Consider the following 25,003-nt stretch of genomic DNA (forward strand, 5'->3'; position numbering starts at 1 on the left):
CTTTGTGCTTAAATATGGGTGAAGCTGATGGTAACCATAACTGCTGTTTTTGATGCCTTGAATTGCTTCAAGAAACTTGACCTTGAGTTTATTTCTTTCAGTTTATTTCTCTGGAGTATAACATTGAGTCCATGTGAAGTCCTTTCCCCTGAGCAAATATGTTGTCAGAGGGGCAAAAACAACTAAAAATTGATCCTATAGAATTTCATAAATGACAAGACTAGAAAACAACCTTTCTGAGTGGATTTTCTTCTACTGAGTACACACAAACACAAGCACATTTGTGTGTGTGAGAGAGAAAACAAAACAAAAAGATGGACATTTGTCCTTCTTCCCTTCAGGTAAACTGCTTAAGCTATGAAATTAATAAATCATATAAATTAAATAGGAAAAAGTGATTAGGTAGAATATTTTTAAACATGGCATTACTTAAATATTATAAGAAATCTTTCTAGTCTACTTAGCAGGTCCTTAGAGGATTTTCCCTAATACATAAATTTAAAGCACATGTAAATGATGCCTCAGGATGGTCCTTGAGAATTTTCCAAAATTAGGTTTTTTTTAATATTCTTCCCTCAGCTTTTGTTTATATAATTAATATGGACTCTCTATTTAGGTATATTAAGCAGAGTAAATATCATCCCGTCATTCTCTGGAATATGGCAAGTACCTAATCAGAGAAATTGAAATAAATGTCTTTCATGTATAAAAATTTGGTGGCATATGCAACTATTATAGGATTATTGAGTAGTGCAACTAACTTCCTAGAGATGGCAAGATTTTCTTGTTTTTGCTCTTGCCTCTATCTGTCCCCTACTCCCCCATCAATAATACACAATGCAGCCAAAGTGATCTAAACATAAAAACAAAACCCCTATTTTTTATCACCCCATTACTTAAAGTCTTTCAATGGCTGTCCATCTCCAAAAGAAAAGATCCAGATCCTTTAAATGCCTTAAAAAGCTTTTGTGATCTTTTTTAGCCCTTCATGATCACAACCTTGCTTTACTTCTCTAGCTTCTATCTTTCCCCACTTCCTCATCTCACACTCTCCTCTCCAATTGCACTCAAATTCTCTCAGTGCCCATAAATCTGTTATACTCTGTCTTGTGTACCTACTCTTTCCCCCAGCCTGAATGACCCTTTGCTCCCCCAACCCTGATCTGCTTTCTTTTAGTCATCTAACTCCAGTCTTCCATAAGGTCTAAGTGTAGACCTCATTTTCTCTTGAAAGCCTTACCTGACTCCCCCCATCATCGCATCTGTAACATTCCATAGCATCCTTTGTTATGTGTCATTGTCACCCACCAGATGATAAGAACTATCATGATCTTATGTTATATATCCAACTCCTTAAACTAACAGTAGAGTGTCTAATATGCTCAGACTCAAATCCTCTGCCTCAGGGAAATTAAATTCTATACACACAACAAATATTTGTTGGCAAGAACAGTAACAGAAAACAAGACAATAGAGAACAAAAGAAAACAAAAAGCAGGTCATGAAGAGTATACAGAGTGAAAGAACCACGAGATATTCAAGGTAAAATGTAAAGAGCTCATAAAAGTTTAAGCTATGTCTTCAAAGACCCTATGAACAACTAGATAGGCTCTCTTCCATTTAAAACTTTCCCATTGGCTTGTGATAACATTTGAAGATGTAAAGATAGTTCCTTGCTAAAGTCTGTTGTAGTTCAGTCACTAAGTCACGCCCCACTCTTTGCAACCCCATGGACGGCAGCACACCAAGCTTCCCTCTCGTCACTATCTCCTTGAGTTTGCTCAAACTCATGTCCATTGAGTCAATGATGCATCCAATCATCTCATCCTCTGTTGCCCCCTTCTCCTCCTGCCCTCAATCTTTCCCAGCATCAAGGTCTTTTCCAATGAGGTGGCTCTTCACATCAAGCAGCCAAAGTATTGGAGCTTCAGCTTCAGCATGAGTCCTTCCAATGAATATTGAGGGTTGATTTCCTTTAGGATTGACTGGTTTGATCTCCTTTCATTCCAAGGGATTCTCAAGAGCACTCAGCCTTCTTTATGGTCCAACTTTCACATCCATATGTGATTCCTGGAAAAACCATGACTTTGACTATATGGAACTTTGTTGGCAAAGTGATGTCTCTGCTTTGATTTTTTTTTTATATATAGATGGTATAGATTTGTTACAGCTTTCCATCCAACGAGTGAGTTTCTTTTATTTTTTTTAATTTTATTTTATTTTTAAACTTTACAATATTGTATTAGTTTTGCCAAATATCGAAATGAATCCGCCACAGGTATACCTGTGTTCCCCATCCTGAATCCTCCTCCCTCCTCCCTCCCCATACCCTCCCTCTGGGTCGTCCCAGTGCACCAGCCCCAAGCATCCAGTATTGTGCATGGAACCTGGACTGGTGACTCGTTTCATACATGATATTATACATGTTTCAATGCCATTCTCCCAAATCTCCCCCACCCTCTCCCTCTCCCACAGAGTCCATAAGACTGATTTTAAGACTGTAGTCACTGCTCACAGTGACTTTGGAGTCCAAGAAAATAAAATCTGGCACTGTTTTCACTTTTCCCCCATCTATTTGCCAAGAAGTGATGGGACTGGATGCCATGATATTAGTTTTTTTTTTGATCTCTGAGGTTTAAGCCAGCTTTTTCACTCTCCTCTTTCATCCTCACGAAGAGGATCTTTAGTTCCTCTTTGCTTTCTGCCAATAGACTGTATCATCTGCATATCTGAGGGTGATGATATTTCTGCAGACAATCTTGATTCCAGTTTGTGATTCACCCAGCCTGGCGTTTCACATGATGTATTCTGCATATAAGTTAAATAAGCAGGGTGACAACATACAGCCTTGATGTATGCCTTCCCCAATTTTGAAACAGTTCACTGTTCATGTCCAGTTCTGTCACTTTGTGACCTTCATGTGGATTTCTCAGGAAGCAGATAAGGTGATCTGCTATGCCCATCTTTTGAAGAATTTTCCACAGTTCCATTTCCAAGGTGTTATGACCCACACAGACAAAGGCTTTAGTCTAGTCAATGAAGCAGAAGTAGATGTTTTTTCTTCTGGCATTCACTTGCTTTTTCTATGATACAGTGGATGTTGGCAATTTGATGTCTAGTTCCTCTGCCTTTTCTAAAGCTTGTACATTGGGAAATTTTCGGTTCATGTACTGATGAAGCCTAGCTTGAAAGATTCTGAGCATTTGATGTCTAGTTCCTCGGTTCATGTACTGATGAAGCTTAGCTTGAAAGATTCTGAGCATTTGATGTCTAGTTCCTCTGCCTTTTCTAAAGCTTGTACATTGGGACAAGCTTTACTTCTAAAGCTTGTTCTAAAGCTTGTACATTGGGACAAGCTTGTACTGATGAAGCCTAGCTTGAAAGATTCTGAGCATTTCTAAAGTTTGTACATTGGGACAAGCTTTACTTCTAAAGCTTGTTCTAAAGCTTGTATATTGGGACAAGCTTGTACTGATGAAGCCTAGCTTGAAAGATTCTGAGCATTTGATGTCTAGTTCCTCGGTTCATGTACTGATGAAGCCTAGCTTGAAAGATTCTGAGCATTACCTTGCTAACATATGAAATGAGCACAGTTGTACAGTAGTTTGAACATTCTTTGGCATTACCTTTCTTTGGAGTTGGAGTGAAAACTGACCTTTTCAAATCCCGTGGCCACTGCTGAGTTTTCCAAATTTGCTGACATATTGAGTACACTTTAACAACATCATCTTTTAGGATTTTAATTAGTTCAGCTGGAATTCCATCACCTCCATTAGCTTTGTTCATAGTAGTGCTGCCTAAGGTGCACTTGACTTCATACTCTAGGATGTCTGGCTCCAGGTGAGTGACCACACCATCATAGTTTTCCAGGTCATTAAAACTTTTTTTGTGTAGTTCTTCTGTGTATTCTTGCCACCTCTTCTTAATATTTTCTGCTTCTGTTAGGTCCTTGCCATTTCTGTCCTTTTATTGTATCCATGTTTGCATGAAATGTTCCCTTGGTATCTCCAATTTTCTTGAAGAGATTTCTAGTCTTTCCCATTTCTGTTGTTTTCCTCTCCTTCTTTGCATAGTTCACTTAGGAAGACTTTCTGATCTCTCCTTGCTGTTCTTGCCTTGAGAACCCCATGAAGAGTATAAAAAGGCAAAAAGATATCACACAAGAAGATGAACCCCCCAAGTCAGTAGAGTTCCAATATGTTAATGGGGAAGAGTGGAAAAATAGCTCCAGAAATATTGAAAATGCTGGGCTAAAGCAGAAATAACACTCAGTTGTGGATGTGTCTGGTAGTAAAATAAAGTCCGATGCTGTAAAGAATAATATTGCATAGGAACCTGGAATGTTAGGTCCATTAATTAAGGTAAATTGAAGGTGACAAGCAGGAGATGGTAAGAGTGAACATCAACATTTTAGGTATCAGTGAACTAAAATGGACCAGAACAGCGAATTTAATTCAGATGACCATTATATCTACTACTGTGGGCAAGAATCCCTTAGAAGAAATGGAGTAGCCCTCATAGTCAACAGAAGAGTCTGAAATGTAGTACTTGGATGCAATCTCAAAAATGACAGAATGATCTCAGTTCATTTTCACGGCAAACCATTCAGTATCACAGTAATCCAAGTCTATACTCCAACCACTAATGCTGAAGAAGCTGAAGTCTAACATTTCTATATTGACCTTCTAGAATTAACACCAATAAAAGATGTCCTTTTCATCATATGTGACTGAAATGCAAAAGTAGGAAGTCAAGAGGTACCTGGAGTAACAGACAAGTTTGGCCTTAGAGTACAAAATGAAGCAGGACAAAGGCTAACAAGAGTTTTTCCAAGAGAACACACTGGTCATAGCAAACCCCCGTTTCCAACAACATAAGAGAAGAGTCTACACCTGGACATCACCAGATGGTCTATACAAAAATCAGATTGATCATATTCTTTGCAGCCAAAGATGGAGAAGCTCTATACAGTCAGCCAAACAAGAGCAGGAGCTGACTGTGGCTCAGATCATGGACTCCTTATTGCAAAATTCAGGCTTAAATTGAAGAATGTAGGGAAAACTCTAGCTCAGGTCTGACCTAAATCAAATCCCTTATGATTATACAGTGGAAGTGACAAATAGATTCAAGGGATTAGATCTGGTAGACAGAGTGTCTGAAACCTAAGGACAGAGGTTCATAACATTGTACAGAAGGTGTTGATCAAAACCATCCCAAAGAAAATTAAATGCAAGAAGGCAAAATGGTGATCTGCAGAGGCCTCACAAATAGCTGAGAAAAGGAGAGAAGTGAAAGGCAAAGGAGAAAGGGAAAGATATACCCAACTGAATGTGGAGTTCCAGAAAGTAGCAAGGAGAGATAAGAAGGCCTTCTTAAGAGTCCTTCATTCTACATGTAGCAGATATATCCGGAATCTGTGGTTATGCCACTCAAGATTCCATCAGTATCCTCCAGAGCCATCTGCTGTCCATAATGAACAGGACTTCAGAACCCAAACTATATACTTAACCTGAGCAAAATAAGCTTCCAGCTTATTTTAAAATCATTGCTTTTCCAAAATGCATTCACTAGGAAGATCTGCTATAAAACAGTGAATATTTTATGCAACTAAAATTAGACCTTTCAGCCTGCTTGGTATGATGCATGATTGCACACACTTATCGCAAGTGATTCAGCCAAAATTAAAAGTAATTTTTTTTTATTAGACATCTAGTGCAAAAGATCAAAAAAGACATTTAAGATCCCTGTCATCCCTTATACTTAATTTTTATTCATTTATTTTTAATTGGAGGATAATTGCTTTACCATGTTGTGTTGGTTTCTGCCATACATCAACATGAATCAGTCATAGGTATACCTATGTTCCCTTTCTCTCAAACCTCCCACCCCACCCCACCCCTCTAGGTTGTCACAGAGCCTTACACTTAAAAAAATTTTGTAACTTACCCACAGCACCTTTTTTACCATATGGTGTAGATCTTTAAGCCACAACAATATTAGGGTAAAAGCAAACAAAGTTGTGTATAATTTTTATACAAAAATCATGAGAGATGCATCCTAAATTGTAGAAATCTGTTTGCTAGGAATACATTTCAAATTATAGTGACATTATGAAGCCCTATTGCTTGCCACTTTAAATGTCCAGCCAGGACTTCATTGGCATGGCTATTGATGTTTCCAATTTCTTGGCCACTGGTTCCTCCTTAGACTCTTATGGGCAGCAATTTTAGGCAACTTGCAATTTCCTGAACACATTATGCTGTTCAATCCTCAGTGCTGTGTAATTCACTGTTCGCTGTGAAAGGAGGCCCTGGCCTATTTGTCTTACTCATCAAACTCCTACTTTTCTTTTAACTCTGCCTAAAACACTACCTTTATTATGACACGTTCTGCTTCTCCCCGTAGCCATTCCAAACAGATGACCTTCCTTTTTTGCTGCCAAGTGAATCTTGTACAGAATTCTGTTAGAGCCCTTACCCTCTGTACTGCCGTTATTTGTTTATGTTGATCTCTTTCCTCCTGTAGCATGATCTCCCTGAGGACAAGGAGGATGTCTTTGTTTTTTTTGTTTTGTTTTGTTTTTCTTTAATTTTATATTATTTTTAAATTTTACATAATTGTATTAGTTTTGCCAAATATCAAAATGAATCCGCCATAGGTATACATGTGTTCCCCATTTGTGACTCAAGCTTTGCATGTGAGATGTGTTTTTTAAAAGTGTTTGATCCAAAAAAGAATAAGAGAGAATTCCTTGGTGGTCCAGTGGTTAGGACTGTGGACTTTCACTGCCTAGGGCCTGGGTTCAATCCCTGGTAGGGGAACAAAGATACCGCAAGTTGTGCCAAAAAGAAAAAAAAGGATACAAGAATGAATGAATGTGTGCCACCTCCAGCGCCTCTCTGAGTGATGTCCTTTATGAAATTTAGAGTGGGAAATTTTCCTTATATTTTTATCATTAACCAAGTTCATAATGATGACTCAGAAGGAACTAAGAATGGAAATGTGAATTCTACTTATAAGTATGGTTCTGAAACTGTGCTTTTCATTTTATATCATTTGCCTAATTTATCCCTTCCAGTCATCCCCTCAGCAAATAATCATTAAATTCATATTATAATCATAGCACCACACTAAATACTGTAAAGTAGGTTGCAAAGAAGAATAAAGGCTCTTCCAGGATTTTCATAACCTTTCTAGGAAGACAATTCATCCATGTTTTTAAAAGCCAAATAGTAGTACCTAGAAGATATGTATTGCCAAGTGCCAAATGAGAGAGGCAGACAATGGCTGTTATAGGCAGGCAGAAGAGGAGCAATCGCTTTAGTCATGAACAAAATAGCACCTGAGGAAAAACTTACAAGACAGATACCATGTTGGAATAATGGAATGAACAAAGGTTTGTGTAAATTTTCCCTACTAAGAATCTGAGGATATAAGAAATCCATTCTCCATATTTTAATCATTTTATCCCAACTTTAAAACTGACTGAGAATACTAGCATTTTAATTATTCTCTCAGCCAAAGTCTACCTTTAAAATATAATTTATTTGTAGCAAACACTGTTTTGGTATTTTCAGTACCAGGTACTTCCAGGCTTTTCTCAAGTCCTTACCAGCCTTTGGGTGTGAGCCCCTCAGCCTTGTCCCTCTCTCAGAGCAATTCTCTGTCAGTCTTTCAGAAGACTGCCCTCTCCTCTGATGAGTTTTCATTGGTCTGAGTAGCTGGTCTCAAACAGACTGTCCCTAAAGGTGTCATTATGTCATCTTGTCTCTCCTCCTCAGGTTGTGCTCAGAAATAGACTTTCCCATAATGGGTAATTTGAGGTCAGTGTTCTGCTCTGAACTAATACAACATAACACTGCATGCAACAGCTGCAAGAGAGGACCTGCCTCTCAGATGTGCTCAGTCAGAGCGCTGTGGATCTGTCAGGAAGAGTCTGATTTAACGTGTAAAGTGCCTGTGGGCATAACAGTGACACAGGGAGCAACTGAGCTCGGCACTAACCCTTTCTGCTACATTTTTTCAAACAGAAGTGGAGGTGGTCACTTCTGTTTTAACTCACGGGGTTTACTATGTGTATTAACAAATCAGAGAGTGTTAAACTTCACCATGAACTGCAAGATCACACAGTCCAACCCCTCAATTTACAGAGAATCTACAACTTGCCCAAGATCACACAACCAATCAGGGAAAAAAAAAAAAGGGACTAGAAGCCAGGGGTTTGCGTCACGGTTGCTCTCTCACTCCATATCATGTACTTTCTCTCCAAAGTAGGCACCCCTGGGTTCATGAGAATCCCCATTGGGTGTGCCCTGGATTCCTGTACACTTTCTCCATCCTTTCTGAATATTTGTTGCCAAAACAGGGTTTACAAATAATACTAGTATAAACACAGACATACCTCATTTTATGCAATCTCTTTTCCTAAAGACAGGGTCTGAATTTTTCCCCCCAAATAAATAGCATCCAACTGTGGATGGAGATGGATACTGTAAGTATTAATCACTGTTTTTTATTATTATCATTCTCACAAGACAACTTGATAAGAAAGCAAAGTATTCACTCTTTAACAGTATACATCAGTTTTAGGCTATTCAGATAAAAATGTTTTAACATGCTCAAGTTTTACATGCATATTATCACTTTATATATTATGTTAGTGTTTAATATATTAAATTTCTCAATATTAATGACCCCAAATAATTAATCCTTTATTCCCCTTTATGATTTATATGGTATGTTTAAAAAAAAAAACTATTACTTCTGTGCTAATTTCCACAGGTCTTTGCCATAAAAATTATAGATGAAAACTTTAAGGAAACTTCATTAAAGTATACTGGGGAAAAAATTAGACAGGTAGGTAGGTAGGTAGTCTTTTGAAGAACTGGATTAAAATGAAAAGAGAGAGAGAAGTGACATCATGAAGAGTGTTACTGTCCAGAGAAGAGTCAGCATAGGATTTTTTTAAATATTTATTTATTTATTTTGACTCCCCCAGTTCTTACTTGCAGCAGGAAGGATCTTCTGTCTTTGTTGTGGCACACGGGACCTTCTTAGTTGTGGCATGTAAGATCTAGTTCCCTGACCAGGGATGGAACCCAGGCACCCTGCACTGGAAGCAGGGTGGATTGGGGGTGCTCGGCAGAGTCCATGGTCTGTCTAAAGGCATTTAGATTCACTTAAAAAAAAAAAAAAAACACATATCCATGGAAAACCTAATTGCAGGCCTTTTCAGTCCAAGGTCAAACAGTTGGTGAGTTCTAGATTCTTAAAACCCATGAGCCTGAGACCTCAGGGATACCCACATAGAAACAAGAACTGTTAAGAAGTCATTGTTTAATATCATAGCACACATTTATGTAATCTAGGAAAATGCTATTGATGAACCTATTTGCATGGTGGGAATAGAGACACAGACATAGAGAACAGACTTTGTACACAGCAGGGGAAGGAGAGGTTGGAACAAATTGAGAGAATAGGGGTTAAACATACACATTACCATATGTAAAACAGATAGCTTATGGGAAGTTGCTAGATAACACAGGGAGCTCAATGCGGTACTCGGTGACCTAGTGGGGCGGGATGAGGTAGGGTGGAGGAGAGGTTCAACATGGAGCGGACATATGTATATTTATAGCTGATTCATATTGTTGTCAGAGAAGGCAATGGCAACCTGCTGGGGTCCAGCCCCGGTGGATCCAGGGAATTCGAAGCCGGCACGGCGTCGGCGAACTGGATACAATAGCTTTAATTAAATATTAATTAAAGACATAAAAAGCAATAGAATAAGGATATCTCAGTAGGAAAATTCAGTGGAGAAAAGAGGCTGAATAACTTGGTTTATGTGGAAAGCCAATAAAATTCCAGACAAGGAATTTGCGTCACCCACGTAGGCCACAGGCGTCCTCCCATTCTCCTGAAGGAGAGGAAACACTAAGGCCTCCCTGGTCAGATCTTAGAAGCCCAGGCATAATTAGTAGGCTTGATGAGCCTCCACGCCCCAGATGGAAATTCAGCCAGAAGGTGAAAGAAAGAACGACATGGGGAGACCAAGTTTCGGTGAACAAGGCCTGCACTTTGTTTTCCAAAGTAGTTTTTATACCTTAAGTTGTGCATAGAGTATAATGGGGAAAGGGGTAGAGTCATCAATAAGCCAGGATTTCTTCCTGCAAACTTATCATATGCAAAAGTTTAGGTGATTTACATCATCTTCTGGCCAAGAAGCCTGTTAACATTTTATGACCCTTTCTTCAGAAAACTTATTTTTCTCTAAAGGTGATTATTCTAAAGTCAGGTGCCACCCTCCGAAAACATTAGATAAAGTTGCATTCCTATAGGGCAAAGGTATGGTGGGCTATAACAAGAAAAGTATTAACTCAAGCGTCCAAGGTTACAAACATTAAAGCTACTACTTACATTCCTATACACCAATTATATTCATCAATACACTGCCAGGGACACAGTAGGTAAGGGATATGGAAACTTAGCAGCAAACATTGGCCCAACAGGTGAAAAACCCTTCACCAATACAATTTCTAATCAATCTTTTAACTGCTCAAAGGAATCTGTATTTAGACAGTTTAGAACATCTTATGCCTCTCACAGTTGGGAGGCTGTGAACAATCACATGTGGCCGGAAGAACCTGTTCAGGCAGGCCAGAGGACTTCCAAAGGAGTTTGTAGGTTGAAACATTCTTGTCACACCCAGGAACTTTATCAACTGGAGCTGTAAGTTAACTCTTTTTCAGAGAGAGGTAGTGGGGGACAGCCCCCCATAAAGTCAGAGGTGTAGGTGAGAGCACAAAGCAGTAAAGTAGGCAGACTCTGGTTTGGGGGGTAGGTGCTCAAGAATTTCCAGGGAGACTCCTGAGGCTCGATCCCACCTTTGCATATGCTGAGCCTCCTTCCTCATGACCTTTGCCACAGGCGGAGTTCCTCACGCTGGCTCCCAGCAGCAACCCACTCCAGTACTCTTGCCTGGAAAATCCCATGGGTGGAGGAGCCTGGTGGGCTGCAGTCCATGGGGTCGCTAGGAGTCGGACACGACTGAGCAACTTCACTTTCACTTTTCACTTTCATGCATTGGAGAAGGAAATGGCAACCCACTCCAGTGTTCTTGCCTGAAGAATCCCAGGAACGGTGGAGCCTGGTGGGCTGTCATCTATGAGGTCGCACAGAGTCAGACACGACTGAAGCGACTTAGCAGCAGCAGCCACATATTGTTGTATGGGAGAAGCCAACACAAAATTGTAATGCAATAATCAACCAATTAAAAATAAGTTAAATTTTTTTTAATCTTTGTTTTATATAAAAATATAAAAATGGTTTATTTCATCTATTTGTGACCTAAAACACTGCTCATTACCATATATTTCTACAGTAATTATTATCCTATAAAAATTGGTTATTATTAATCAATGACTTACATTTTTAAAATACTATGCCAAAAAGAGTCTTTTGCTTATAGCTAAAGTATCTCAGTCTGACATCTGTGAATCCCATGATACTTATGCAAAGTCTTGTGTGGCTGTATCTACATGCACATTTTTTAGGGAAAATGTTTATAACTCATCCAGTGGGCCACAACCCTACAGGGAGAAGACAGACACCAAAAAAAAGGAAAGAAATCCACAATCATTATCAGGTAGGTCTATCTGTAGGCAGAAATCTGACTGCCAACATTCAGTCATAGATAATGTTCTTCAATGACAGAATTCTACCTATGAAAGAATGAGAAGATAAGACATGTCTTCAGTCTTGGAAGGGCACTAGTGGGGCAACAGCAGGAACATAGACATAGGACCAAACCCACTGGACCAAGATGCACAGATTTCCTCAAAGTGGACAGGACAAGGTCTAAATTATAAGAACTGAGTCAGAGCCTGTCCATCAATAGAATTTGTGCCTCTGGTTTGAGAAGATCACCCTGGGTACTGTAGTGGGTGAGCTCAGTGACCTCAGATGAGTAAACTGGGATGCTAATCTACACTGGAAGCCAAACAGATCCAAAATAAGACAGATTTTAAATACATAAATTAAGGAGACAGATAACATTTGCTGAGTGCCTATCATGTGTTGACAGCTAAGAGATGCTCATGTGTACTGTCACATTTAATTCCCTTAATACATGATACCTAGAAGCCAAAACTGGAGAGGTTTTCTCCTTTACAAAAGAATTCACAACATTGCAGTCCTCAGTATTTTTTCAAGGAAGGACAGATACTAAACCCATGTCTTAGAAGAGCATAAAACTTCACAAAGTACCAAAGTTGCCCAAGATCAATAAATTTCAATGGAGGAAAGAACATACCCCTCTGAGAGGGAGTGGGGATGTCATTTTAAAAGACTTGCACCAGATAATATTTGTGCACTGTAATATTTTAATTTGTTGATTTGGGGATACAAACAACAAAGAGATGCTCAGAGATGGGTTTATGTCTCAAAATCAATAATTCTCTAGAGAAAGAATATCCCCTTAGTGAAAGTTGTTTATATAAATACTCTGTTGTGACATCCCTCTGTGATTTGCTATAACTTCCCAGGAAAACATAACAGATTAAGGCAGAAGGCCCAAAATGCTGATTTCCCACCAGGGCTCTCCAAACCAGACCATTCTGCCACAGATAATCCCACTGACAAGAAATTGTAAAGTGATCTTTCAGGAAACACATTAATGCCTTCGTCAGTAAATTTTCTTATAATGAGTTTTCTAAATAACTAATGGTTACTCATTAACAGATTAACAGTGTTTTAACTTATTAAGATCGGAGAAGGCAATGGCACCCCACTCCAGTACTCTTGCCTGGGAAATCCCATGGGCAGAGGAGCCTGGTAGGCTGCAGTCCATGGGGTCGTGAAGAGTCAGACATGACTGAGCAACTTCACTTTCACTTTTCACTTTCATGCACTGGAGAAGGAAATGGCAACCCACTCCAGTGTTCTTGCCTGGAGAATCCCAGGGACGGGGGAGCCTGGTGGGCCACCATCTTATGGGGTCGCACAGAGTCGGACACAACTGAAGCGACTTAGCAGCAGCAGCAACCTCTTAAGATAAATAACTAATGGTTACTCATTTTCAGTATTTTAACCTATAAAGATTTAAAAATAAAGAGAAAAAAGGCAATGTATCTAGCCTATGCTTTCCTAAAATGTATTCATCATGCTTTTACTTTCTTAAAAAGTAGTTATTTTAACTCTTCCTTACTACTCGAGATGATCCCTGTAACCATTGACCTGAGAAATATAATAAGAGTGTCCTTATCTTCTTTGCTATCTGTCATCAGGCTCTCTGTTCACACAGTTTATGTATCAACTCATATGGCCCATCTCCTTACAATTTATTCTGAGCTGAGACACTGTAGGCAAATATTAAAATCATCATATTTTACTGTTTTGTGATCATTAAATCGAGTCCTCTCATTTTGCATATCAAAAATAAAAGACTAGGAGTTAAGATTTGCCCATGGTCACACAATGGGTTATGGTAGAGCTGAATCTCACTTAGAATCTGCAGCTCATATGGAAAAACATTAGTCAAAATTGTGATTAAAAATTCCTTAAACTAATCTTTTAAGCATGGTATCTATGTTTTCTGTACTATAATTTTTATACTCCTTGGAGTTTGGGTACTACAGAGACAGACTGAGGAAATAAGAAAAGGAAAGTCTGCAGGCAAATTGGTGTCTATTCAAGCCATTTGCTTTTAAGATAACCATCAAATCCAGTGAATGAGAAATGAGAGATTTTTATTGTGTTCTTCTTTCTCAATGGAATTTTTCCATTTGGTTTTAGTATTAAGCCTCTATAACATTATGTTACTATATTTCAATTGATTGTTCTCTCTGCTGAAGATTAGAGGATTAGGTTTTAAAACTCAGATGTGAGTTAAATACAACTATAATATCAGTGCAACTCCATGAGGGGTATAGAGTGTACAGATACACAGGGCTCCGGGTGCCACCTTTAGCACTTTTTCCTGCTACAGTCTCTCTACCTAATTACAAATCAAGCTCTGGATATGACTTGAAAAACAGAAAAAAAAAGGTTTGCCAACAAACTTTTCAGTAGTGATATCCAGTTTGTTTACTTCCTGTTTCTCCTTTGTTCTCTAGTGATTAAGTTTGCTGCAAAAGGGAGGTATTAGTAAATTAGAAGGCTTTTGAGCCTTTTCAGTCATTTTGATTAGCATCTTTGGTAACTTCTTTTTTTCTCATAAACATATGGCAAAGCAACATGCACTGTTCCAATAATTATGATTTCAAGTCTAAGGTAGTATTTGTTTATTCTTGAAACCTGAAACAAACATCTGGTGCTTAATGCTTTGAGAAAAAAAGCACCTTAGTGCATTATCTCTGTCTATGATTCAAGACCATGAGCAAAAATATTATAAGTAGATGAGATTAAGCCACAGGAGTTTGTTGGGCCATTCAGTTTTTTTTTTTTTTCATTCAGTTTTTTTTTTTTAAGTTTTTAAGAACTAAACTTCATTTCCTCTAAAGTAGGAAAGGCAGTAGAGATGGTGCAATAATCTTAAGGACCTCTTCCTTTCTGCTTCATCTTGTACTTTATAGAAAGAGTATATCTACTGTAGGTCCTCTCATTAGAAAAAGAAAGATTTGAATGTTTTCTTATCACCATCCCGTATATGCTCAGAATTATTGACAAACAGACAGTGCAGTTTGTGTATACGCTCAGGTTCATGTTACCATGCATTTTTTTGTTAACGAGAATGGTATCTCCTACATTAAAAATTCTTTACCAATTTTTTTTAATACATCTTATTTTAAGGTTTATGCTAGCTCACCCTTTCTATTGCAGTATGACACCTGGGATAAAATTTGAAATGAAGATGTACTGTCCTCTGCATTGTTGCTCATCTTAGGGGGAAAATTGGTTATTTTAAATATTTTAGTATATTAGTATAATTTTTCAGTGTATTTGTCTGTTAAGGCTACCATAGCAAATACCACAGACTGGGCAGCTCAAATAATAGAAATTAACTTTTCATAGTTGTGTTGGTTGGACATCCAAATTCAAGGTATTGGCAGTTTTGGCTTCTCCTGAGACCTCTCTCCTTGGCTTGCAGGGGGTCAGCTTCTTGCTGTGTCCTCACATGGCCTATCTCCTGTGCCTGCACACCACTGCTGTATCTTCCTCTTGTAATAAGGACACCAGTCATGTTGGATTAGGGCCCACCTTCCTGATCTCATTTACATTTATTACCTCTTCAGAGGCCCTAGATCCAGATTACAGTCACATTGAGGGTTAGTGTTTCCACATATGAATTCTGGAGGAACACAATTCAGTCCGTAAATGTGTAGAAATGCTTATTAATCAAATATTCTGTAATATCTTCCCCTTGAGGAAAAAAATAAAATCTTAGGAAGGAAAGTGCTAAAATTATCATTTATATGTGTTATCAAGTTATAGGAAATATAAATTTATATGTGACTCCTTTATATGAGATGTCATTTATAAGTGAAAGCACATAAAATAACCCTTAACTCCATTTTTCAGCCTGTCTCAATAGAACTCACAAAGATTTAGTGAAGAAACAACCCAGCAGACTAGCAAGTCACACTTCCACATACTATTTGCCAGGAGAGACCAAGAAATAACCAGAATCAGAAATTCTAGGTGAGGCTGCTGCTCATGCCTCTGTTCTGAGGTCAGATCTACAGATTGTTAACTTATTCTCTGGGAAGTGTGGATTCTATATTTGAAAGCAACCTGAGCCTGACTTAAGTGGCTTCAAAAAGCACAGCCACAAGCCTGAGGAGCTTCAGCCACAGCACAATAAAACAAAGGCTGTTGCAGTGTTAGTACATGAATACAAGTTGAGTAAGCTTGTCCCTTCCTAAGGTGTAGACCACCTAGTTTTTTCAGAACACCGTGTTCTGTCAGATCATTTACAATGTTCCCATTTCTTAATTTTTTTAATTCCCTTTGGTTAAGGGTTGCCACATGTAGTGAATAAACGGTGGCTCAGAAGGCAAAGAATATGTCTGCAATGCAGGAAACCTGGGTTCCATCCCTGGGTAAGAAAGATCTCTTGGAGAAAGGAATGGCTACCCACTCCAGTATTCTTGTTTGGAGAATCTCCATGAATAGAGGAAGCCTGGCAGGCTACAGTCCATGGGGTCACAAAGAGTTAGACACAACTGAGCAACTAACACTAACAAAAATATAAGATGCCCAGTTAAATTTGAATTGCAGGTAAACAATGAATATGTGCATGCATGCTCAGTCACTTCAGTCATGTCCAGCTCTTTGTGATCCTATGGACTGTAGCCCGCCAGGCTCCTCTGTCCATGGAATTCTCCAGGCAAGAATACTGGAGTAGGTTACCATGTCCTCTTCCAGCTTCCTAGGAAGCCAGCCCAGGGATCAAACCAGCATCTCCTGTGGTTCCTGCATTGCAGGCGGATTCTTTACTGCTGAGCCACCAGGGAAGCCCAAACAATGGATATATTTTTAGTATAAATATGTCTCATCTGATATTTGGGACATACTTGTACCAAAAAAAAAATTCCTTCATGGGACACACTAATATTAAACAAAAGTATTTGTTATCTGAAATTCAAGTTTAACTGTGGGTCCTCTATTTTATCTGGCAACTCTACTTAACAAGAATGAATCCTCCTCTTGCATCTCCCTTCCTGGACTCACCACCCTCTTAAACTTCTATCACCAACTTTGTATATTTAATTTCCTGCTCTTAATTTGGCACTGCCCCCAAGGGTGAAAACCCCATTTCAGGCTCCCTTGCATTATACTAATGTGATATATGGTAGATTGTTGTTGTTTCATTGTTGTCCAATTCATCTGAGACCCTATGGGCTACAGCCCATGGGGTCATAAAGAGTCGGACACAACTTAGCGACTAAGCACATCACAGCATGGACTGTACCAGGCTCTGTCCATGGGATTCTCCAGGCAAGAATACTGGAGCAGGTTGCCATTTCCATCTCCATGGGATCTTCTTGACCCAAGGATGAAACTCAGGTCTCCTACATTGGCACTCAGAGTTAAAACATTAAAGTTGGCTTGATCCACCTTTTCCCCCATGCTGAAATATTTACATCTTTATATCAATGCCCCATAATACTACTTTGATCACATTAGCTAATATTGTGTGCTTAATAACATGGGAGAAGGCAATGGCACCCCACTCCAGTACTCTTGCCTGGAAAATCCCATGGACCGAGGAGCTGGGTGGGCTGCAGTCCATGGGGTCACGAAGAGTCAGACACGACTGAGCGACTTCACTTTCACTTTTCACTTTCATGCATTGGAGAAGGAAATGGCAACCCACTCCAGTGTTCTTGCCTGAAGAATCCCAGGGATGGGGAGCCTGGTGGGCTGCCGTCCATGGGGTCGCACAGAGTCGGACACGATTGAAGCAACTTAGCAGCAGCAATAACATGGGAAAGAATCTCTAAGCCTCTAAATTTCTAAACCCTGGGCTCAGTCAACTCACCTGTAAAATAAAGGGACCGAATCAAGGTATTTTCCCCCAAGGCACCTTTAAACAGTTCCTTGCCACAGGTCTTTAAAATGCGGATTCTGTTAATGTTCTCATTTGCCTTGTGAAACCTAATTATTACTATTTTGAGTGAACTTCTCTTCCCTTCAAGTAAGTAGTGTTTCAGTCAGTTAAGTCACTCAGTCATGTCCAACTCTTGGCAATGCCATGGACTGCAGTACACCAGGCCTCCTTGTCCATCACCAACTCCCAGCGCTTATTCAAACTCATGTCCATTGAGTCGGTGATGCCATCCAACCATCTCATCCTCTGTTGTCCCCTTCTCCTCCCGCTTTCAATCTTTCCCAGCATCAGGGTCTTTTCCAATGAGTCAGTTCTTCACATCAGGTGGCCAAAGTACTGGAGCTTCGTATCTTCAGCATCAGTTCTTCCAAGGACTATTAAGGACTGATTTCCTTTAGGATGGACTGGTTGGATCTCCTTGCAGTCCAAGGGACTCTCAAGAGTCTTCTCCAACACCACAGTTCAAAAGCATCAATTCTTCAGTGCTCAGCTTTCTTTTTGGTCCAACTCTCACATCCATACATAACTACTGGAAAAACCATAGCCTTGACTAGATGGACCTTTGTTGGCAAAGTAATTCTCTGCTTTTTAATATGCTCTCTAGATTGGTCATAGGTTTTCTTCCAAGCAGCAAGCATGTTTTAATTTCATGGCTGTGGTCACCATCTACAGTGATTTTGGAGCCCCCAAAAATAAAGTCTGTCACTGTTTCCATTGTTTCCCCATCTATTTGCCATGAAGTGATGGGACTGGATGCCATGATCTTAGTTTTCTGAATGTTGAGTTTTAAGCCAACTTTTTCACTCTTGTCTTTCACTTTCATCAAGAGGCTTTTTAGTTCTTCTTCACTTTCTGCCATAAGGGTGGTGTCATCTGCATATCCGAGGTTATTGATATTTCTTCTGGCAATCGATTCTAGCTTATGCTTCATCCAGCCCAGCATTTCACATGATGTGCTCTGCATATAAGTTGAATAAGCAGGGTGACAATATACAGCCTTGACGTAATTCTTTCCCTGTCTGGAACCAGTCTGTTATTCCATGTACAGATCTAACTGTTGCTTCTTGACCTGCATACAGATTTCTCAGGAGGTAGATAAGGTAGTCTGGTATTCCCATCTCTTGAAGAATTTTCCACAGTTTGTTGTGATCCACACAGTCAAAAGCTTTGACATAGTCAATAAAGCAGAAATAGATGTTTTTCTGGAACTCTCTTGCTATTTCGATGATCCAACAGATGTTGACAGTTTGATCTCTGGTTCTTCTGCCTTTTCTAAATCCAACTTAAACAATGGAAGTTCATGGTTCACGTGTTGTTGAAGCCTGGCTTGGAGAATTTTAAGCATTACTTTGCTAGCATGTGAGATGAGTGCAATTGTGCAGTAGTTTGAGCATTCTTTGGCATTGCCTTTCTTTGGGATTTTAATGAAAACTGACCTTTTCCAGTCCTGTGGCCGCTGCTGAGTTTTCCAAATTTGCTGACATATTGAGTGCAGTACTTTCACAGCATCATCTTCCAGGATTTGAAATAACTCAACTGGAATTCCATCACCTCCACTAGCTTTGTTCCTTGTGGTGCTTCCTAAGGCCCACCTGACTTTGCATTCCAGTATGTCTGGCTGTAGGTGAGTGATCACACCATCATGATTATCTGGGTCCTTAAGATCTTTTTTATGTAGTTCTTCTGTGTATTGTTGGCACCTCTTAATATCTTCTGCTTCTGTTAGGTTCATACCATTTCTGTCCTTTATTGTGCCCACCTTGGCATCTCTAATTTTCTTGAAAAGATCCCTAGTCTTTCCCATTCTATTTTTTTCCTCTGTTTCTTTGCACTGATCACGGAGGAAGGCTTTCTTATCTCTCCTTGCTAAGTAGTGTTTAGATTACTTAAGTAAGTAGTGTTGCGATTACTCCATTAAGGTCCTCCTCTTTAAAGTTGCTCGCCCTAAATTTCTCAAGAGCCAGAGAATCCACCTTTTATTTCCCTCCAGCCCACTCACCCTAATACCAGACTTTGAGCACACCAGGTGACCAGATGATGTGATCATGAAAGTGCTGATAATGATGAAACAATTCTGTCAGGGCGGGTTTTCTGACTATCATTCCTTTCTTGGGAATTGAAGTCCTCTCCACCGGGTCGGAGACCGCCGTCTGGGAGCCACTCCTTGTTCTCTTCCGCCATCTAGTGGCACCAGGCTTGTTCTCCTCGCTCAACTTGCTGTTCAGAGCTGCAAAGATTTCAAAGATTGTAAATCAAACGGATGAATTGTTTAATTCTTGTCATTACAGTAAAAAGGGCTTATAGCGTGTTTTGAGAGATAAAAATGTAATGTATTGATAAAAAAATAAGTATAACACAATAGAAGACTTTAATACCTGCACAGTATAGATTAAATTCATGTAATTTAATCTCTTTAATATGTTCCAATGTTAACTTAAAGACAAAGTACAAAATATAAACTAAGCTAAGGAGTTCTAAGGAAAGATTATCTTTCTCACGGGCTTCTGTATAATGTTCATGGATTTTTAAATTTCAAATAAAAGTGATCAAAGCAAGTTAAAAAAATGAAAGGAAAAGGAAATAAAGTTCTGATAGACATTAAATTGTTTAGAGAGAGAAATCTCAGCTCTTTATTTAACCATTTGACTTCAATTAAGTTAGAACTTATTATCATTATTATTTATACATGCAATACAATGTTTAATGAATGTTGAATTCAGTTTTAATGTTCTTTAATGTAGAACTTTCTTCAGATGGCATGATAGTGAATTTAATTGTGTGATTCAGAAAAGTGAAAATAAATTTCTCTAATTAATGAAATAAAATATTTCTGAAGTGTGACTTATATCCCAATTAAACCTTTTATTTCTGACATTTTAACATTGTTCTGGTTTTAGTTTTCTTTTTATTTAAAATGCCAATGCTATCATGCAGTGTTTAGGTTTTTCTAATAAAAATGTATTTAATTGCAGTGCCACTTCAACCTTTAATACACTTGTGACCCAGCTGTAAAAATCTTCAATTTGTTTTCCAGGGTGGGAAAATTCCCATAAGGTGGACAGCCCCAGAAGCTATCGCCTACAGAAAATTCTCCTCAGCAAGTGATGCATGGAGCTATGGCATTGTCATGTGGGAGGTCATGTCCTATGGAGAGAGACCTTATTGGGAAATGTCTAACCAAGATGTAAGTGCCATCCGTAGTTAACGGCCACTTTGTGAGTACAGACACATTATCAATGATGAAGAAACACCATTTGTCCTCACTCAGATTAGCCCTTATCTTCCTGAGAGTTGTCCAGGGTTTGTGGCTGAAGTTGACTAGCCTTTCACTCTGAGCTGTGTTTGGTGTGGTAAGGGCCGGCTGATGGGCTTTGTCATGTAAGTACCTATCCATGTCTTACATCTAATACTGAACACACATGTGGTTCTAAGGAAGCCTGACTGTGCTATGCAACAGCCTTGCCCTACAAGTATCAAAAAACAAAGAATAATGTTTACCTTTCATTTCTTCCTTAGGGCAATTTAATGTAGCACTGTGAAGAGCAAATTAATTTAGGAGAAAATTTAGCAGAAAAATATTAAATGCTTTCAGGCAATGTGTTATCAATACATCATCTAATACTATGGTTCTTTGGAGATACATGACCCTTTTTGCAATCTATTTTACCTGTAAAAGTTACCTTGCTGCTGCTACTGCTGCTAAGTCGCGTCAGTCATGTCCAACTCTGTGCGACCCCATAGATGGCAGCCCACCAGGCTCCCCATCCCTGGGATTCTTCAGGCAAGAACACTGGAGTGGGTTGCCATTTCCTTCTCCAATGCATGAAAGTGAAAAGTGAAAGTGAAGTCACTCGGTCGTGTCCGACTCCCAGCGACCCCATGGACTGCAGCCCACCAGGCTCCTCCATCCATGGGATTTTCCAGGCAAGAGTACTGGAGTGGGGTGCCATTGCTTTCTCCAAAAGTTGCCTTGGTGGCTAATAATATTATAGAAGAGGGTAGTTCGCACACATTTGACCTCTATGGACTGTTGGACGTGGTAGAGACAGTAGTCAAAATATGCTAGAATCCTGACAATGCAAGTGAATGTGCTGTCAGATCTGCAGATACATTTTCATACCCCATTACCTCAGCCCAGAATCCAGACGCTGTCCACTCACCTGCCTTCTTCGAAGTATTTAACAGTTTCTGAGACAGTGGTAATGGGAAGTCAACTCTGATGGGATTCTGAATGTTCTCAGATGGAAACAAAGACTGTGTGGGTATGGATTCTTTAGAAAATCCATAGACGTAGTCAACTCTTGTCACATCTCTTCTGTTTTTTCCATTCAACTGCTTGAGCCTCACCTCCACACCTCATACTCATTATCCCATCCCAACCTCAAGTGGTCCAAATATCTTAAAGGTTTGTTCAGTGACAGAGAAAGGTTAATCTTTTTAAATGCTGGACACCAATAAGACTGGGTTTTGGTTAGCTCACCATGACTTTTATTTCTCCCTGACTTGAAGTGTTAATTCCAAAGCCGAGTGCCTGCTCTTGTGCCTACTGACTCTGGAGAATGCCAGGTCCAGAACCTACATGTAGCAGGTTCAAGATCATCAAACGCTGTGCAACCATGCTCTTTAAAGCCCTTCATAAAAACACAAAGCCAGGTGGCTTAGTCCTGCAGAGCATTTTCCCTTAAGTACAGACTGTGGCATGACCAGCAAACTTTGATACACTCCCAATATTTAAACTTTTTTAGATCCAGGCCATTTACTGTCCCTAAAGGAATTTTATTTGAAGGACCTTGTTGCTCTTTCCTGCCTCTGGGCCTTGTTTGGAGCAACTTGTGTCCATCTCTGCTTCTTAAAATTGAATCTCAAGAGCAGAAATTCATCCCTTCACTCCCAGGAAGAACTCATCTTTTTTTAACCAGCTATCCAAGGTAACAGACACCCTGGATTTAGTCACCATAGTTCCTACTCTACTCTTAACCCAAGATAAGGCTTGCCTGCTTGTCCTACTATGACATGACTGCTGCTGCTGCTGCTGCTAAGTCACTTCATTTGTGTCCGACTCTGTGCAACCCCATAGATGGCAGCCCACCAGGCTCCGCCATCCCTGGGATTCTCCAGGCAAGAACACTGGAGTGGGTTGCCATTTCCTTCTCCAATGCATGAAAGTGAAAAGTGAAAGTGAAGTATAGGCCATTCAAGCAAATCTCTAAAATAAAAAGTCCTCCTCCAGATGAATGAAAATCCTCACTGCACAGAAGAGCCCTCAGTTCAAGTACCTTCCTTAACTGGTGTTCCATATAGTCCTTATCTTAATCAGTTCTCTGTCAGACCTAAAATAAAAAATTACCTATCTCAGAGGACTCCAAACTTTACTAATAATATACCCTTGCCGGTAAAAATTTCTTGAGCATTCACAACTGACATATGTGTATTTATCTGCACATTATATACAAGTCCTACTGTACTAATACATTCATTTTTTGTTTAAAAAGTAATTTGTTGAGTATCTTCTCAGGAAGTAGAGATACAAAGGAAAACAAACTGGATGGACCTTTTATGAAACTGAGGTTTAGGGAGGTGACATGATTTCCCTAGAATCACATAGTAAGTGCTTTGACAGTGATACTAAAAAAAACAATTCTAATAACCTTCTAGAAGTCATGGGCAAGGAGGAGGAAAGAGGAAATAACTGCCTCTTTCATGGTGGTTTAGTTTATGTCCGTAGGCCAGTGATTTCTTGCCCTCATTGAGTTTATATTCTAGCAAGAGGGAAACAGACTTTACACAAAGTAAATCAGTAAAATATGTAATATGTAACATGATCATTAGTGTGTGGGGAGAGAAAAGTGAGAAAGGATAAGAAATGTTAGGAATTTGATTTTAAATATATAAATACATTGCCAAATACAGTTGTAAAAGTCATTTCATTTTGATCATAGAAGTCAGAGTCATTCTTATTAGACATGCATAAATAGTCTTTCTTACAGTAAGACGGGGCTTCCCAGGTTGCACAGTGGTAAAAATTATGCCTGCCAATATGAGGGATGCAAGAGACTTGAGTTCAATCCCTGGGTCAGAAAGATTTTCTGGAAAAGGAAATGACAACCCACTCCATTATTCTTGCCTAGAAAATTCCATGGACAGAGCAGCCTGGTGGGCTTCAGACCATGATGTCACAAAAAGTTGAATGTGACTGAGCTCATGCATGTGTGCGTGCACGTGCACACACACACACACACACTCTTGTATAAGACAGATAAACATAAAGAGAAGTTCTATTATTTTTTTATGTCTCCTGGATTATCATTTTACCACATGGGGTACTTTGTACCACCAGTTTGGTAACCACAGCCACCATTAGGTAGACTATAATTCAGCCATGAAAAGTGCCTCAGTTTCATGACCAACAAATATAATAAAAGGATGAGGTTAAATGATATTTAATATCCTTTTAACAGTAACATGCTATGTCTTTATAATCTCTGAAGAAATAATTATCATATTTGTCTCAGCAAAGAAATAGTTCACATCATTCTTTTCTTCAGTTTAGGAATTTCTGTGAGGGTACAAGAATCCGATAGAACCTCCACAGAACAGAGCGTGTACAAGTGTAGATCCAGATGACAAGACAAATTTTCTAGGAGAGCAACTTCTGAGAGAAAAGGCCCAAAGGCGTAATTTCCATCACAGACCCCCTTGTAAACGGTCCTTAGTTGCTGCCTAGAGCAGTCCAAAATCTGGTGTCAGCTCCTCCCTTCCTGGATCATGTCCAACAGTTTACCCAGTCATTCTGGCCATGTGTGTTGATGATCTGTGTCCAGGATGAGCATTTAGAGAGCGATTCTGTCTGTTAAACCTCATATGGCCATAAAGACCATATCTGGAATCAGAAGAAGTTGCTGCAGCCAGGAATAGACTCCTGACATTAAGCCCATCTTCATTCATTCTGTGTTGTCAGTGTCCACAGTGCAAGGCTGAAGGCTCCCTCCACCCAGTGCTTTGTTGTTTTTCAAGGACTAGATAAGAGCTAAGCTAGTTCTTTTCATGGCCTTTGAGTGGCTACCAAAGAATATGTAAGCAAGAATTGGAAACAAGGAGGAGAACAGAAATTTCTGAGGGGAGGGAAAAATGCCAAACCCTTGAGGTCCTCAGATCAATATAAGAGAGGAAAGTACTAAGAGCTAAAATCTTTTATGTATTTTGTGAATATATTTCCTGCTGCAGTGAAGAGAGTTGAAATTCTGTTTAGCTTAACATATTGGAAGTCAGTGTATCTGTGACAGATCCTGTAACCAGAATTTCTGTTTGAAAGCAGAAATAGCTTAATCAAAACTTTCTGAGCTGCTCTCTCCAAATACTGGTTATTTCCTATTTGTCCTGAATTTCTCATGTTTGGTCAAAGTTCAGTCTTGTATTTGACTTTCTGTAACCACGGTGTGTTTTAAATAAGAAAAG

The 25,003-nt window shown here is 39.3% G+C and overlaps 1 protein-coding gene across 1 annotated transcript in view; it reads left to right on the top strand.

Moving 5' to 3' along the window:
- EPHA6 (EPH receptor A6) overlaps positions 1-25,003 on the top strand; it is a 1,036,017-nt gene that overhangs the window by 975,232 nt on the left and 35,782 nt on the right. Inside the window, exon 16 of the mRNA XM_070368049.1 lies at positions 20,583-20,732. Coding sequence (XP_070224150.1) covers positions 20,583-20,732 — 150 coding nt within the window. The remainder of the gene's footprint in view (positions 1-20,582; positions 20,733-25,003) is intronic.

The sequence above is a fragment of the Bos mutus genome, chromosome 1 (genome assembly GCF_027580195.1).
Source record: "Bos mutus isolate GX-2022 chromosome 1, NWIPB_WYAK_1.1, whole genome shotgun sequence".
NCBI classification, from domain to species: domain Eukaryota; kingdom Metazoa; phylum Chordata; class Mammalia; order Artiodactyla; family Bovidae; genus Bos; species Bos mutus.